Source organism: Triticum urartu, chromosome 3A (assembly GCF_056163025.1).
Source record: "Triticum urartu cultivar PI428250 chromosome 3A, HENAU_Tu73, whole genome shotgun sequence".
Taxonomy (NCBI): Eukaryota; Viridiplantae; Streptophyta; class Magnoliopsida; order Poales; family Poaceae; genus Triticum; species Triticum urartu.
Window position 1 is genome coordinate 60,568,086 of NC_141875.1, and position 15,304 is coordinate 60,583,389.

Genomic DNA, 15,304 nt, shown 5'->3' on the forward strand with positions numbered 1-15,304 from the left:
CTTTAGTAAGACGGAAGCCGTCCACAATTGGACTAAGGACCAAAGCGGCTGGTGCTCGGGCTGTTCAGAATTGAGGTTCGTCACTGGCATTTAAGGTTATGGCCGTATTGTTCCATGGATTTACTACTGCAACGTGGCAAACTTCGGCAAGGCTGCGGAGTGCTCGCTTGCGCCTATTATTTGAGGCGAAGGTTTCGAAGAATGTCAATACTGTATTGTTATTTTCCACGGGATGGTGCTCTGTGGTATTGTTGATGAGGAGATCCTCGCCGCTCTTGGCCACCTGCCGGAGTATCCAACATGCTCTAAGGCTGTGTGTTGGCATGGTATCCGATGTACTGTGAATTTTGCATGGCCCACTGAGCCATCCCTCCAACACATTTCCACGCCCTGTAGGGGCTTTGGTTTCTTTGTAATTGGATCGGGTGACTTACGAGAGTACACCCTTTTAGTTCGGACGGGGGGGTTTAGTGAGAGCCGGAGGATCCCAAAATTTTGTTTGGGTTTTCCAGGCTCTTTCCATCGCACAGTACTTCTGTACTATGGCCGCCAAGTTAGCGAAGTGTGCTATGTCATGGCGACTTATGGCATTGAGGATTCCCTTGTCCGTGCAATTTTTGCAAAAGAATGAAATTGCGTCTTCCTCGCGACAGTCCTTGACCTTGCTCATTACAAGGAGGAATCTGGCCCAATAGTGATGTACTGTCTCTTGGGGCTCTTGTCTAATGTGGGAAAGATCACTTATGTCTGGGTGAGTGGGTAGATTTAGGTCCAAACCCTGATCCGATCTGAGACCCAGGGGCGGAGGAGTTTCCGAGCTTGGCAGTTCGGGCTCCGAGATGTTGCCCAATAGTTCTGGCCCACTGTCTGATTCTAGGTTCGAAGCTTGGGCCATGTCCTCCCGTAGACAGGTATCCGGCTCGGAGAGCTTGGGAATTCGGACATAGTTTGTCCTCAAAATAGAGGAAGAATCGCTACATTGCTCCTCCACCACCGCTATCTGATGGGTGACCGGCGGAGAGTTAATCTCCCTTTGGTCGGGTTTAAGCCCGATCTTATCATAGTCCGTAGCGACTCCCAGGGCGGCGGTGCGATCCAAGAGCTCGTTCAAGGAAGAGAGCTCCATTGGATTCATCTGCTCGGCGAATCCCGAGCCGGCGTGGAGGTTGTTTTTGATGACGCGCGAAGTCATCGTCGGCACGACGGCCGAACGGGCAGTCATGACGAAGCCGCCTAGTCGGAGAGTTTGGCCTACAGCCAGGGCTCCCCCAGAGGTAATGTTGTCCTTGACAACAAGACGAGCCATCAAGCCTTATCGTGACGGCACAGTGGAACTCTCAATGAAAGCACCAATGTCGGTGTCAAAACCGGCGGATCTCGGGTAGGGGGTCCCGAACTGTGCGTCTAAGGTGGATGGTAATAGGAGGCGGGGGACACAATGTTTACCCAGGTTCGAGCCCTCTCGATGGAGGTAATACCCTACTTCCTGCTTGATTGATCTTGATGATATGAGTATTACAAGAGTTGATCTATCACGAGATCGTTGAGGCTAAACCCTAGAAGCTAGCCTATGATTATGATTGTTGTTGTCCTACGGACTAAACCCCCCGGTTTATATAGAACCGGAGGGGGCTAGGGTTACACAGAGTCGGTTACAAGGGAGGAGATCTACATATCCGAATTGCCAAGCTTGCCTTCCACGCAGAGTCTGACACGTCTCCAACGTATCTATAATTTTTGATTGCTCCATGCTATATTATCTACTGTTTTGGACTATATTGGGCTTTATTTTCCACTTCTATATTATTTTTGGGACTAACCTATTAACCGGAGGCCCAGCCCAGAATTGCTGTTTTTTGCCTATTTCAGTGTTTCGAAGAAACGGAATATCAAACGGAGTCCAAATGGAATGAAACCTTTGGGAACGTGATTTTCTCACCGAATATGATCTAGGAGACTTGGACCCCACGTCAAGAAAGAAGGGAGGTGGCCACGAGGGTGGAGGGCGCGCCCCCTACCTTGTGGACCCCCCTTTGCTCCACCGACGTACTCATTCCTCCTATATATACCTACGTACCCCCAAACAATCAGATACGGAGCCAAAAACCTAATTCCACCGCCGCAACTTTCTGTATCCACGAGATCCCATCTTGGGGCCTGTTCCGGAGCTCCGCCAGAAGGGGAATCCAGCATGGAGGGCTTCTACATCAACATCATAGCCCCTCCGATGAAGTGTGAGTAATTTACCTCAGACCTTTGGGTCCATAGTTAGTAGCTAGATGGCTTCTTCTCTCTTTTTGGATCTCAATACAATGTTCTCCCCCTCTCTCGTGGAGATCTATTCAATGTAATCTTCTTTTTGCGGTGTGTTTGTTGAGACCGATGAATTGTGGGTTTATGATCAAGATTATCTATGAACAATATTTGAATCTTCTCTGAATTCTTTTATGTATGATTGGTTATCTTTGCAAGTCTCTTCGAATTATCAGTTTGTTTTGGCCTACTAGATTGGTTTTTCTTGCAATGGGAGAAGTGCTTAGCTTTGGGTTCAATCTTGCAGTGTCCTTTCCCAGCGACAGTAGGGGCAGCAAGACACGTATTGTATTGTTGCCATCGAGGATAACAAGATGGGGTTTTTATCATATTGCATGAATTTATCCCTCTACATCATGTCATCTTGCTTAAGGCGTTACTCTGTTTTCTTGAACTTAATACTCTAGATGCATGCTGGATAGCAGTCGATGAGTGGAGTAATAGTAGTAGATGCCGGCAGGAGTCGGTCTACTTGTCTCGGACGTGATGCCTATATACATGATCATACCTAGATATTATCATAACTATGCTCAATTCTGTCAATTGCTCAACAGTAATTCGTTCACCCACCGTAACATACTTATGCTCTTGAGAGAAGCCACTAGTGAAATCTATGGCCCCCGGGTCTATCTTTATCATATTAATCTCCCAAAACTTTATTATTGCTTTTGCTTTTTTACTTTACCTTTTATTTTACTTTGCATCTCTATACCAAAAATACCAAAAACATTATCTATCATCTCTATCAGATCTCACTCTCGTAAGTGACCGTGAAGGGATTGACAACCCCTAATCGCGTTGGTTGCGTGGAGCTATTTGTTTTGTGTAGGTACGAGGGACTCGCGCGTAGCCTCCTACTGGATTGATACCTTGGTTCTCAAAAACTGAGGGAAATACTTACTCTACTCTGCTGCATCACTCTTTCCTCTTCAAGGAAATCCAACGCAATGCTCAAGAGGTAGCAGAGTCCCACCCGGACACGGGACAAAGTCTTCAATCTTGTATCTTCATAGTCCAACAGTCCGGCTGTCCGAGGACCCCCTAATCCAGGACTCCCTCAGCGGATTCTACTATTAAAAAGCCTATGGGAAGAATTAACGATGTTCTTATTCTTGCAAATAGGAATTATGTGCCCATAGATTTTATTGTTTTTGATATTGATAGTAATCTGTCTTGTCCAATTATTCTTGGTAGACCATTTTTACGTACTATTGGTGGAGTGATTGATATGAAAGAAGGCAATATTCAATTTTAATTTTCACTAAGGAAGGGTATGGAACACTTCCCTAGAACAAGAATTAGGCCACCATATGAATCAATCATGAGGGCATCTTATGGATCTAGAAACAAAGATGACAATACGTAGATCCTTGCTTTATGCCTAGTTAGGGGCGTAACACGATATTGCTTGTTGGGAGGCAACCCAATGAATAAAATTGATTTTGTCTTTTGCTTTCTGTTTTTGAGTGGTTGCCAAATTATGCTACTGTTATGATTGTGTTTTAATTAGTGTTTGTGCCAAGTAAAGCCTTTAGGATCTTGTTGGGTGATAGTTGATTTGATCTTGCTGAAAAATAGAAACTTTTGCGCTCACGAAAATAATTATCATTTTTAACAGGAGCATGATAGAATACCAATTCTTTTTGTAGAAGATTAATATACAAATTGCTCACATGGTCCTAATATTCCAAAATTTTGGAGTTACAGACGTATTCGAAATATCCAGATTGCTACAGACTATTCTGTTTTTGACAGATTCTGTTTTCTTTGCGTTGTGTGCTTGTTTTGATGATTCTATGGTTTTCTTTGAAGAGTTTTGCCATAGAAAGTTGGAATACAGTAGATATAATACAAGAATAAAATATGAATGAGTTTGCAACAGTACTTATAGTAGTGATTTGCTTTCTTATACTAACAGATCTCATGAAGGTTTTGTTGAGTTTTGTGTGATTGAAGTTTTCAAGTTTTGGGTGATGTTACGATGGATGAAGGAATAAGGAGTAAGAAGAGCCTAATCAGCAGAATAAATGCAATTTACATGATATGCGCTTTTCACTTGTGTTTTTTTCAGCAACAGAAATCACAACTTTTGATGATGGAAAGAACGTGAATATCTGACGAAGAGCTTACCAGGAGCAGAAGGCCTATCTTTGGTGTAGTTTATACTTATTTTTTTAGTGAGACCATCTGCAGTGTAGCAAAGTATATGAATGTGGGTTTGTTCGAATCTATTTTTTATGTGTCCTTTTACGCGTTTGTTGTTTGTGTCTTAGCGAGAACCATACTGATACACAAAAGTTGTTTTTTAGCACTCGTGAGTTACTACTACTTCTACCTGCTTCTAAAATGAGTTTTATGTTTTGCTAGTATATGCTTCATGCACAGGAAGTTGCATGAGTTTTAGTACTAGAGTTGCCCTGTTCTTACACCTCATAGAGGCAACTCTAGACTTTTTGCACAGCCACGATGCACAAAGTTGTGGAATGGTCCTGCACATTGTATAGCTCTTTTTTATCTACACAGAGTTGTTTTAATGCATACAATATAGTTGCTTGTTGTTTAGAGAATTAGGTTTTGGGGGACTGCCTGGTTTTTGTACCCTTTGTTTGCTAAACAATACATGAGTTCCCCAATTTTGGTACTAGAGTTGCCCTAGTCTTTACACTGATGTTGCTTTTTGTTTTACTAGAGTTGCACATCAAGGTAAACATTTGCATTGTACCCAGTTGCTCCATGCATACCATATATAGGGTTGGCTCAAAGCAGTCGACCATGCATACCATAGGGTTGCCTTTTTTGTCTGATAAACAGCACATGAGTTGACCAAAACCTAGAGTTGCCCTATTTTTGCACTAGAGTTGCCCTATTTTTGTACTCGTGTTGCTTTTGTTTTACTAGAGTTGCACACGAAGTTAAACTGTACATTATACCAAGTTGCTCCATGGGTACCATGTATAGGGTTGGCTCAAGTTGACAAAGTTGCTCTTGTTTTTCACCAAATCAAAGAACGAACTAAAAACTACTCCCTCTGTCCCAAAATATAAGAACGTTTTTAACACTAGTGTAGTGTTAAAAACATTCTTATATTATGGGACGGAGGGAGTAATTGATGTTCAAACAGGCAGGCTGGGGTGGTTGAGTAGGGAGCAGTTGATCGAACAACAAGGAGGGAGAGAGGGCCGGGGGAGGTGATGCTTACCTTTTTGGGGGGGGGGGGGTAGGTTGTCCTTTGTTCTCCAGATCTGATTTGGAGGAAGAAAGGAGGAGGAAGGGGGGCCCTGCGTGGGCCTGTCTTTCAAGGAAAAGGGAGGAGGGGTTCGCGTGATGTGCGTGAGGGCACTGTGGATAGGAGCGACGAGCTGCGGGGACAGGCAGGGGGGTGGGCGGGGTGGGGGAAGGGGGAGACCGACGATAGGAATGCGTGATCAACTCGATCAGGTGGAGCGACGAGGCGTGGGGCGTGCATTTTCCTTTTTTGATATCCTCTTGTGCGCGGGGTGGTCATTTCTTTATATGGGAGAGCGCTCGCACGAGCGAACGGGCGCTTGGGCGCCAGCTAGTCGGGTCCAGAAATTTTGTCCGGCTTTATGCGGCAGCATTTGAAGCGTGCAAACTGTAAACCGCACTTGGTTCCGATGAGTGGCACCGAATGCCAGGAACGCTTCAACACAGGAGTAGCAAAGCTGTGGTGCTGGCTGTGCCTGGTACATCCGAGGCAGCCTTGGACTGCAACCAAAAATTAAAAGGGGGCCTTTTCTGTTCGTCGGCTAGTGCCTAGTGGCTGCACCAAAGCAAAGACGTTTGAGGAGGCTTGAGGTGTTTGATGGTGTTCTTTTACCATCTTTTTGCGGTGGCAGTTTGAGCAGAGCAGAGCAGGTCGGCCTCGGGGCGGGAGGCACAGGAGCGGTCCAGTCATGGAGATGGGAAAGAGCTGCGCTGTGCCAAAACATCCCGTGATTCACCGGTGGAATGATCACGCAAAGAGATCTCTCGGACAAACGTGTCGATCATGTATTCGCCACAATTCTGCCTTGCTGCAGGTTTTTCAGTCTACTCGATCTTTTTGTTTGACGGCTTGTTACACACCCCAAGGAAAAAAGGTCTACCTCAGAAAAAAGATCGACACAACCTCTCTCCATGCTCCCGCAAAAAAACATGGGTAGGACAGTTGAAAAAACTTTTGTCTTACAACATTATCAAACAAATCACCAGCTGTGGGTAGGACAGTTGAAAAACATGGCATTTTCCCCGCAAAAAAAAACATGGCATGGAAAAAATGAGTCTATATATGATTGTCTTTGATCTTGCCGAGATGGAAAAATACAAATCCCTACATTCTATAGGGTTTAGTGAGCAAATGTTCACATAACTCATGTTTCCGTCGCATACTTCTGCCTGTCACTTGTTCCGCATCAATCATTCAGAGTGTAGTAACAGCACATCGGAAGCAAGTCTTTCAGACCATAAATATTTCATATTTCAGGATGCAGGTGTCAAACTGATACTATATCATCAGTATTAATTCCTACTATATTCAAAAGCTAGTAGCATGGTACCACTAGCAATCCACCCTCCTGGAGTCACTGGGTTAGCCGTTAGCAAAAGATTCTACTCCGTATGTACAGTTGAGCAATGTGCTGCATGCGTTGGGGAATATACTGTATCTAGATTGTCCATCACCAGCGCAGCAGACCGGTAGGCACACAACGACTGCGACAAAAAAGGGCCCATTTACATTTGTGGATCACAACTTCGAATCGGTTCATTTCAACAGCTTGACATGCTTGTCATGGTTTACAGAAGCAGCCAGACCAGGGTGCCGAGGCCAAGGCAGAGATTAGCGCCATGCACAGCGACACAGCTCAACAGACTGCAGCATGTAATACAGAACACTTGTAAGTGTACGGATGTTACAAGCGTCAACCTAGGAGGAAAAATGAATTATCCTGTCTACTCTTAATCATCAATATCAACGGCAGCAATATTTTGAGATAATTTTCCTATCACAAAGTATAATATGTAATGGCGCGTGTATTAAAATATGTGAACTTGGAAATCAGAGCTAAAAAAATTTGAGTTGTGATGACCGTAACCAAATTTATAGATCTTCGCAATTTACTTTTGGGCATAACAGTGATTGTAAACCACCGCTACATGGTAAAAAACACTTGCCATTTACTCGTACAACCAATGATATGCAATGATGGATATGACGGGTGGCAAGCACATGAATGAAACTTGCTCCCGCTGCAGGTTGAGTTCATGCACGCAGTTTTTATTCTCAGAATTCAAAGACCATACCTTTACTGCATCCTCCTCAATGGTAGATACAATACATTCCCAGATGAGTCCCAACACAGTGAACCCTTGGTGTGACCCTGCAAAATTACCAAGAAAAGAGCAATGGTTTAAAATTCTCTTCTCATACGGGTCAAAAAAAAAAAATCTTCTCATAACCTAGGACTTTCTCAATGACTGCTTAGAAAATTTAATCCTAATTACAACAGCCATCTGATAAGTTTATAAAATATTTAGGTACCAGCATTTTTTCATAACTAAAGACGAGCCTCACAAAATTGACTGTAAACAGTTAAACAAATAGGTAAGTACCAAGAGGACACTATATACTAGGAGCTCATATACTAGACCCGTCCCGTACAAACCTCAAATCTCCTCACACAAGCTTGCAGTTTCACATCATTCTCTGAAGCTGCTGCAAGATGTCCACCAGGACGTGGCTGAAATCTCAGATGTCTCGAACCTCCCTACACAGGCATTGGAAGTAAGTAAATTAAGAAACAGATGATCCTACGAGTAATCATCTCATTTGAAACTATCTTCTGATCCATCTACTACTTGTGCTGGTGGCAACTCCCTATTTTTGTAATAAACCAACCATTAGTGGGGTGGGGTAAAGAATTGATTGCATCAATTAAACAAGCAGGGACGATATGATGTATATAATATCTTCAACCGACAGCCATTTAGCATGCACATTATTTTTATATACATATTTTACAGCACGGATATGTGTTCACAACAAAGCAGGGCAATTACAGATTGACAGAATGTTCAATAAGCAAAGTTCAGTAACCTTGAAATTTTGGACAATTCCTCCGTTGTTGATACTCCAGAATATTATCTCACTATACCCATCACAAGAACACATTACGTCAACCTTGATAGCGTAAAAATCCAATGACATAACATATGCTGAGTGCCTGGTGATCGTACAAATTGAATAACCTTGCTGAAAAAAAGAACATTACAGGGATAGAATCTTAACAACGATGCTACTGAAAACAGATAATACAGTCAAACACAGACATACTTTGTTGCATTCAGAACCGCGAGAAAACAAGGATAGACATCTCCAAGCATCCAAATATTTAGAAAATTAGAACTATCATGCATTATCACCTAAAGAATAAACAGGGCCCACTTTCTACACAGAGAATTCATGCCATGTGAAGAAATCTAAGAGCTGACGTTTTGTATGATGGGCCTTTCATGACAGACAGTCTTGCCATGGACATTGCTTACTGCATTCTTCCTAAGTTCACAGCCTAACTAACTACTATTCAATGCAGTTTCAGCACAAAAGGTAACTGACAGGGCACTACTACAGAGTTAAAAGTAAAAATTAGCAATACGATATATATTAATAAATTTTACTTGACAGAGTCATGCGATGCATGCATCATATCCAAAGTAATTTAACTGACAGACGGAAATATCACAGAGGAAAAACAAATGGTAAGGAAAACCTGGAATGTCGACAAATCAAACAGGTTTACATTATCGACGTCCCAAACCCTATTTTATTTTTGTCAAATGGTAACGTAGCAAAATGTAGAATGCTTGGACTGAACCATACATCAGTAATCAGAAGAGAATGCTTATCCAATATTGATCGCTCTCTTAAAGTTTCAGCATGCCACAAATCCGCCTGCATTGAAATATAGTTATGCACCTTTTCTTTTTAACTGATTTATACACTTCAGTATCAACACCAACTTTAGATGCAGGACTCCACAACTCATACAATATCCATTTGACTGGCGTACTCTCAAAAAAAAAAACATCAGGCTGAGTAGTGTAATTCCCCGCAAAAAAAAAAAAAGAGTAGTGTAATTAGTATGAACATGCATGTTTACCTTCTTAGCATGACCCCCAGTAGCAAGTAGCTTTCCATCTGATGAGAACTAAAAGGATGCAAATTTGTTTGCGCTTGCTCGAACTGAAGAAATCTCTCGGAAGACAAATCCTAAGTAAACCACACAAAATTAAATACAGATCAAACTTATGATACAATTTTCCAGTAAATGGTGTAAATATAACACACTGAACCAACATAATTTAACTCGACACATGTTAGGTAATTCCCGTTTGTAAAGGGCTGAAGGTCCACACAACAATTGGTTTTCATGCAAACTTCAACCTAGTTGAGTTTATCCGATTGGGGCATGTTTAATAAACATTGACGCATTATGATACCATACACTGCACCAAAGTATCAAACCTTTAGTAGAAGCCATACAATGACTTCGAGGATCTCTCGAACCTTCAGCATCATCACGTGACAAGAACGAATCCACCTTATCTTCCAAACAGTCATTCTCCAGAAAATTATCCATGTCAACCTACAGAAGTCAAGGCATAATTAGATCAACCAATTTAACGGCGATATTCCCAGCTATCTCACGAACATCAATGTTGACTAATAATAGCTGTTCGTCCAAATACTTTTGAATTAGTAAACAACAACTTACAATGTAGTTTGTTGGCGATTCCCTAGTCCCTAGGGCATCAGCACCAGAAACAGCTAAGTGATACGATATACTGGCATTATGATGCATCAATGACATTGATATGTTGTCTCCTGGAGTATCTGTGGAAGGGGTTGAGGATGCCAAGCTGGGGAAGGGGCCAGTAGTATTCGTAGTATGAAAGCTATTAGCTGGACCAGATGATGATATTTTCTGTTTGTGCTTTCGTCCCTTTTGGTTCTTGGAGACCCGCAAAACCATATTGGAATTGGGGTTTACGAATTTATGAAAACTGGAAGATTTTTCAAAAAGACAGACAAAATGAGATACTAGAAGCATGCACAAGTGGTTGAAATCAAGACAATTGTTATGCCATTTCCAAAATCTTGGGTCAACAGACTTACTATTCGTACAGTAGGATCACATATGCAGAGAGCATACTGTCTTGGATGAACAGCACAAGAGTGAACAGTGGTCTCTGTTCACAAGGGCAGAGTGCAAGTTCTTTATGCTATTTGGGTAAGAAGAACCATCAGCTGTATTGAAGAGAAAATAATCGCATACCAGATGGAACATTATCTGGTGCATCAGCTTGTAAGATTTCCATGTGGTAATTTCTTTGATCAATGATGATCGTTGAAAGCTCCCGCTGAACCATATTATGGTAAGCCTGCATTGTCAAATTCTGTTTAGACTTCCACAAAACGAAGAGTTTTCAAGTAAGTGATATAGCACAACCTTTATAACTTGATTAAGCTTGGCACTCAATACTTGGCTAAATTGAGATCCGCTCACTCCATCCCTGCATATTTATATCATGGAAAGAAAGATGACAAGAGAATTCATCATACTATTAGGTTACTCATTAACACAGAAACATGCAGCTGAAACACATGAAAGAACAAATACAACGTTCTTAGTGATGATATCAACGCATTAGAATGTTTTAACACATAAATGAGCAAATGGCAAGCTAATCTTGGAGTTTGGTATGTTGAGGAAATAATTAGTTTGACGAAGCTGAGTCACTCTATCTGTCCATGCCCACGAGTTAATGAAATTCAGAACTTACAAACCTATATGATTATGTCATCTTGAACGAGCATACATATACAAGAAAAAAACATGAAAGGGAATACTTAATCTTAAAGGCAAAAAGCAACCCCTCTAGAGCAAAGTCAATAGTCAATCCTGCAATGCAAACTGACAGCTTCATCATCTAACATAAACATAGGAGTCGTCGCAGAAATATAGACAATAGTATAGGAGAACTTCAATAAAATGCAAATGGCCCAGTAGCTCCAGATATAGTACATAATCTTGAGAAACCCTTTTTCTGTACCTAGCTAATTTAAAGGGGGCTGGCATTTTCTATGTGGTTTAGGACCGATGAAGCATTGCAGATGATACATCTCTACTTTACCCCCTATTGTTTCTTTTCCCCATTTAAGGAAGTGAATTAGGGCAAAAGGAAACTCCCAACATCTTATTTTTCCGATAATCAGAAATATATCTTGGGGAAAACTAAACAGATCATGAAGGCATCGGTATAACTATCATAATGTATGAAAAGATTCCAAAGCATCCATGAAACAGATAATTTGCTAAACTAGCAAGTAGACAACAATAGACCTGAAAATAAATATTTGTGACGGCTTTCTTTACGGACTAGTTTGGTCGAAATCTAGAAGAACCTTGTAATGCAAAGTAACTAAAAATGGTCAACAGGCTTAGAACACCAAGAGATATAAATAACTAACATGGAGTACGACTAAAGGAACATCAGGTGCAAAACAGAAATAATACAGAGAAGAAGATTAGTTTAGAACACCTTCTGTTTATGATAGCATCATCACTTCCATCACCCAGTTGCTTAAAAACAGAATTGATCCTCTCTACCTTCGGAAACTGAGTCGAGATAGATGCCATGTACCTTGGTATCATTGGCCAACATCTGGACCTAACATGCTGTACCAAAAGCAGATTTTATTAACAGTATCACATTGAAGGAAAATACAAATCTCATATTTCCCAAAATGAAAGAATTTCTATCACACACCCTAAGTAAATAAGATACCAAAAATAGAACCTTGGAACTCATGGAATTTGGTATTTGTTCCTTAGGAGTGGTGCACAGACTACTTGCGCTAGCTATTCAAATGTACTGCACAACTGCTTATAAGAGTACTCAAAGGACATCAAACACTATATCTTAACTTAATGCAAATAATGCAGAGAGAACAAAACACACCACGACACTTGATGGTATATCTGCTCAGCCTGGAGAGCCATGTGATAAATCCTTTCCCAATATCAAATATGTGTATCCCATTGACAACTGGAATCATCTTGCGATGCTCCAGTGCCAGTTTAGAGTTCAATCCACCAAGATAATAAACATAAATAAGCATATTATAAAAGAAAGTAACATGTGTCTGAATAAGACAGTTGGATCAAATTATAAGTGGAACAATTAGATGGAGACATTTATATGTACCTTATCACTGATCTTGAGAAGAACATTGGTAAAATACAGACCATTCATCTTATTACTAGGAACAAAACCCATCTCATGAAGTTTCTTCTTCCTCCATGGCCCTTCAATGCAGATAACAAAGTTGGTTATGTCAAGAATCTATGATGCGCAGAAGACAATACTTGTGTAACATATTTTACCATAAATATCACAGTTCCTCCTCTGTGTTAAAACACAAAAGAGAAATACAGGGAGAGCACCTTTGAGTTCTTTTAACATCCTTTCAGCCTTTACAACAAGTGCACATCTGCCGGTTTGGACATCCTCATTCAGTACCTGGAAATGACAAATCAGAGCAATTGAAAACTCATGTTCATCAAACATAAAAAGGGAAAATTGCATACGAAAGATTAGGTTGGTACCGCTGGTGCAGTTGGAGCCCAACCATCAACACGAGTGACTTGTCTCTCTGTTTCAATGGCACAAGAAGAAGAGACTGGATCATCGTCGTATTTGTTACTTTTGCCAGCCTGTAAATTGCATTTTCAGTAACTGAGAAAATAACTCAAAAAGATAATAGTATCAACAGAACCCAGCAAAACCGCAGTAGAAACTACTGCCATAGCCATTCAAGTGCATCTTGACTAATTGATTTCCATCAGATAAATTCACTCAACCATTTCATTGTTAAAAGACCAACCTGGGACAAACTTTGAGTGGGAGAAGTAGAGCTCTGGGCATTATCGCCATCAGGGGCATTGGAGAAGCTCGGCATGTTGTTGACATCAGAGGCAGTACCAGATGAACCCAGGGTATCATCATTATCACCAGGGCCAGCGACCACAAGGTCTGAACTGCCAGAGGGAAGAGGTGGTGGCGGAGCACGGCACTCTAATGTGTAAAAACACCTGATAAGTTGATCGAAATATACTTTACCGACACCTTTCTTCCCAAAACGGTCTCCCTTGGAGTTCAAGAAAGCTACAAACTCTCTTCCGTCTTTGCTGCCGGTACCAACAAATAAAACCATGTGAAAACCAGCTGGCTGTCTTACTATTGTTAGAGTTATAATATAAGTCATGTACCCCTTTGTATTTATCTCGTTGTATGAGGGGTTTCCTGCATATGTTCCACACCTGTACATGTATATATATATCGGCCTATGGCCTCATGGGAATACAAGTTGCATATTCCTAACATGGTATCAGAGCTAAGGTCTTGTGTTCAAGTCCTGGTTTGCGCAATTTATCTAAAAATTGCCGTTGCCCCCCTTTGTGTCCATGTATTGGCCTCTTGAGTCATACGTGAGTTTCGCGCGCCGTCGCTCTCTTCCGATTGCACGTGTTGACTTGTCTTCCCCGTCACACGTGAGAGGGCCATTGCTCGCAACTCAGCCTCGGCACTCGAACGGGAAACTGCAAGCTGTTTCTTCGTCTTCCAGGCAATGAGAGAACCACCAAGAAAAACACAGTAAGCAGAAAGTGAACGGCGATCGGAAGGATCACTAGCCCACGTAGCATCCGAATAGGCCTGGAGCTGTAAAGAACTGGAGCGAGGAAAGAATAGACGATGAGAGATCGTGCCTCGAAGATATCGAAGAACACGAAGGAGATGACTATAGTGAACCGAGGTGGGGGCAGAGACAAACTGACTCAGAATATGAACCGGATAAGAGATGTCCGGACGAGTGACAGCTAGATAGACAAGACTGCCAACGAGATGACGATAACGCGTCGGATCAGGAAGAGGATCACCATCAGTAGCACGGAGGTGAACATTGAGCTCCATAGGAGTCTCAACAACGCGCTCGTCAGTAAGAGCAGCACGAGCAAGAAGATCCTGGATATACTTTTCCTGGGATATAAAAAAGCCATCAGAGGTAGAAGAGACTTCAATCCCAAGAAAGTAGCGAAGAGGTCCAAGATCAGACATAAGAAACTGCTCACTAAGATGAGCCTTTACAAAGGCAATATACTCGGGGTCATCCCCCGTGATGATCATGTCATCAACATAAAGAAGAAGAAGAGTCCGACCACGAGGAGAAAGGTGAATAAACAATGCGGGATCATGAGCACTTGCTAAAAAACCAGCAGCAGTGATCACAGAGGCAAAGCGCTCAAACCAGGCGCGGGGGGCTTGCTTAAGGCCATAGAGAGAGCGACGAAGACGACATACCATGCCATCAGGAACAGAATACCCAGGTGGTGGCTGCATGTACACCTCCTCACGCAGCTCACCATTAAGAAAGGCATTCTTAACATCAAGCTGAGATATAGACCAGTGGCGTGCAGAGGCAATGGCAAGAAGGGTACGAACAGTGGTCATATGAGCCACAGGAGCAAAAGTCTCATCATAATCACGACCATGCTCCTGCTGAAAACCACGAGCCACAAGACGAGCTTTGTGACGCTCAAGAGAACCATCAGAGCGAGTCTTAACCTTGTAGACCCACTTACAAGTGATCGGACGGACTCCGGGAGGAAGAGAAACAAGATCCCAAGTACCAGTGCGTTCAAGAGCAGCAATCTCCTCTGCCATCGCAAACTGCCATTCAGGATGAACAACAGCCTGACGGTAAGAAGTCGGCTCAAGAACAGCAGCACCAGCGGTGGGAAATCCAAAGCGATCAACAGGCGGACGAGGACGAGAACGCAAGCCATAAGTAGGCTGAGAGGAAGATGACGACCCATCCACAGAGGCATCAACTGGTCGTGGACGACGAGTGTAATGCTGAGGAAGAGATGGA

At 42.3% G+C, this 15,304-nt stretch overlaps 2 protein-coding genes across 2 annotated transcripts; both read right to left on the minus strand.

Moving 5' to 3' along the window:
• Nucleotides 1–6,359: 6,359 nt before the first annotated feature.
• On the minus strand, nucleotides 6,360–9,443 carry LOC147978540 (transcriptional corepressor LEUNIG-like). Its single transcript, XM_087546368.1, has 5 exons — nucleotides 9,191–9,443; nucleotides 8,408–8,563; nucleotides 7,977–8,078; nucleotides 7,615–7,691; nucleotides 6,360–7,183 (listed from the first exon to the last, which is right to left on the minus strand). Exons 1-4 carry the CDS (start codon nucleotides 9,266–9,268, stop codon nucleotides 7,617–7,619), a joined length of 411 nt encoding a protein of 136 aa, XP_087402494.1. The 5' UTR covers nucleotides 9,269–9,443; the 3' UTR covers nucleotides 6,360–7,183; nucleotides 7,615–7,616.
• On the minus strand, nucleotides 8,528–15,248 carry LOC125546649 (uncharacterized). Its single transcript, XM_087514791.1, has 15 exons — nucleotides 15,015–15,248; nucleotides 14,734–14,823; nucleotides 14,313–14,412; nucleotides 13,259–13,677; nucleotides 12,981–13,088; nucleotides 12,759–12,894; nucleotides 12,580–12,680; nucleotides 11,914–12,050; nucleotides 10,821–10,884; nucleotides 10,647–10,752; nucleotides 10,487–10,560; nucleotides 10,086–10,374; nucleotides 9,836–9,956; nucleotides 9,471–9,580; nucleotides 8,528–9,262 (listed from the first exon to the last, which is right to left on the minus strand). The coding sequence occupies exons 1-12, from the start codon at nucleotides 15,246–15,248 to the stop codon at nucleotides 10,366–10,368; spliced, it is 1,578 nt and encodes a 525-aa protein (XP_087370917.1). The 3' UTR covers nucleotides 8,528–9,262; nucleotides 9,471–9,580; nucleotides 9,836–9,956; nucleotides 10,086–10,365.
• Nucleotides 15,249–15,304: the final 56 nt, after the last annotated feature.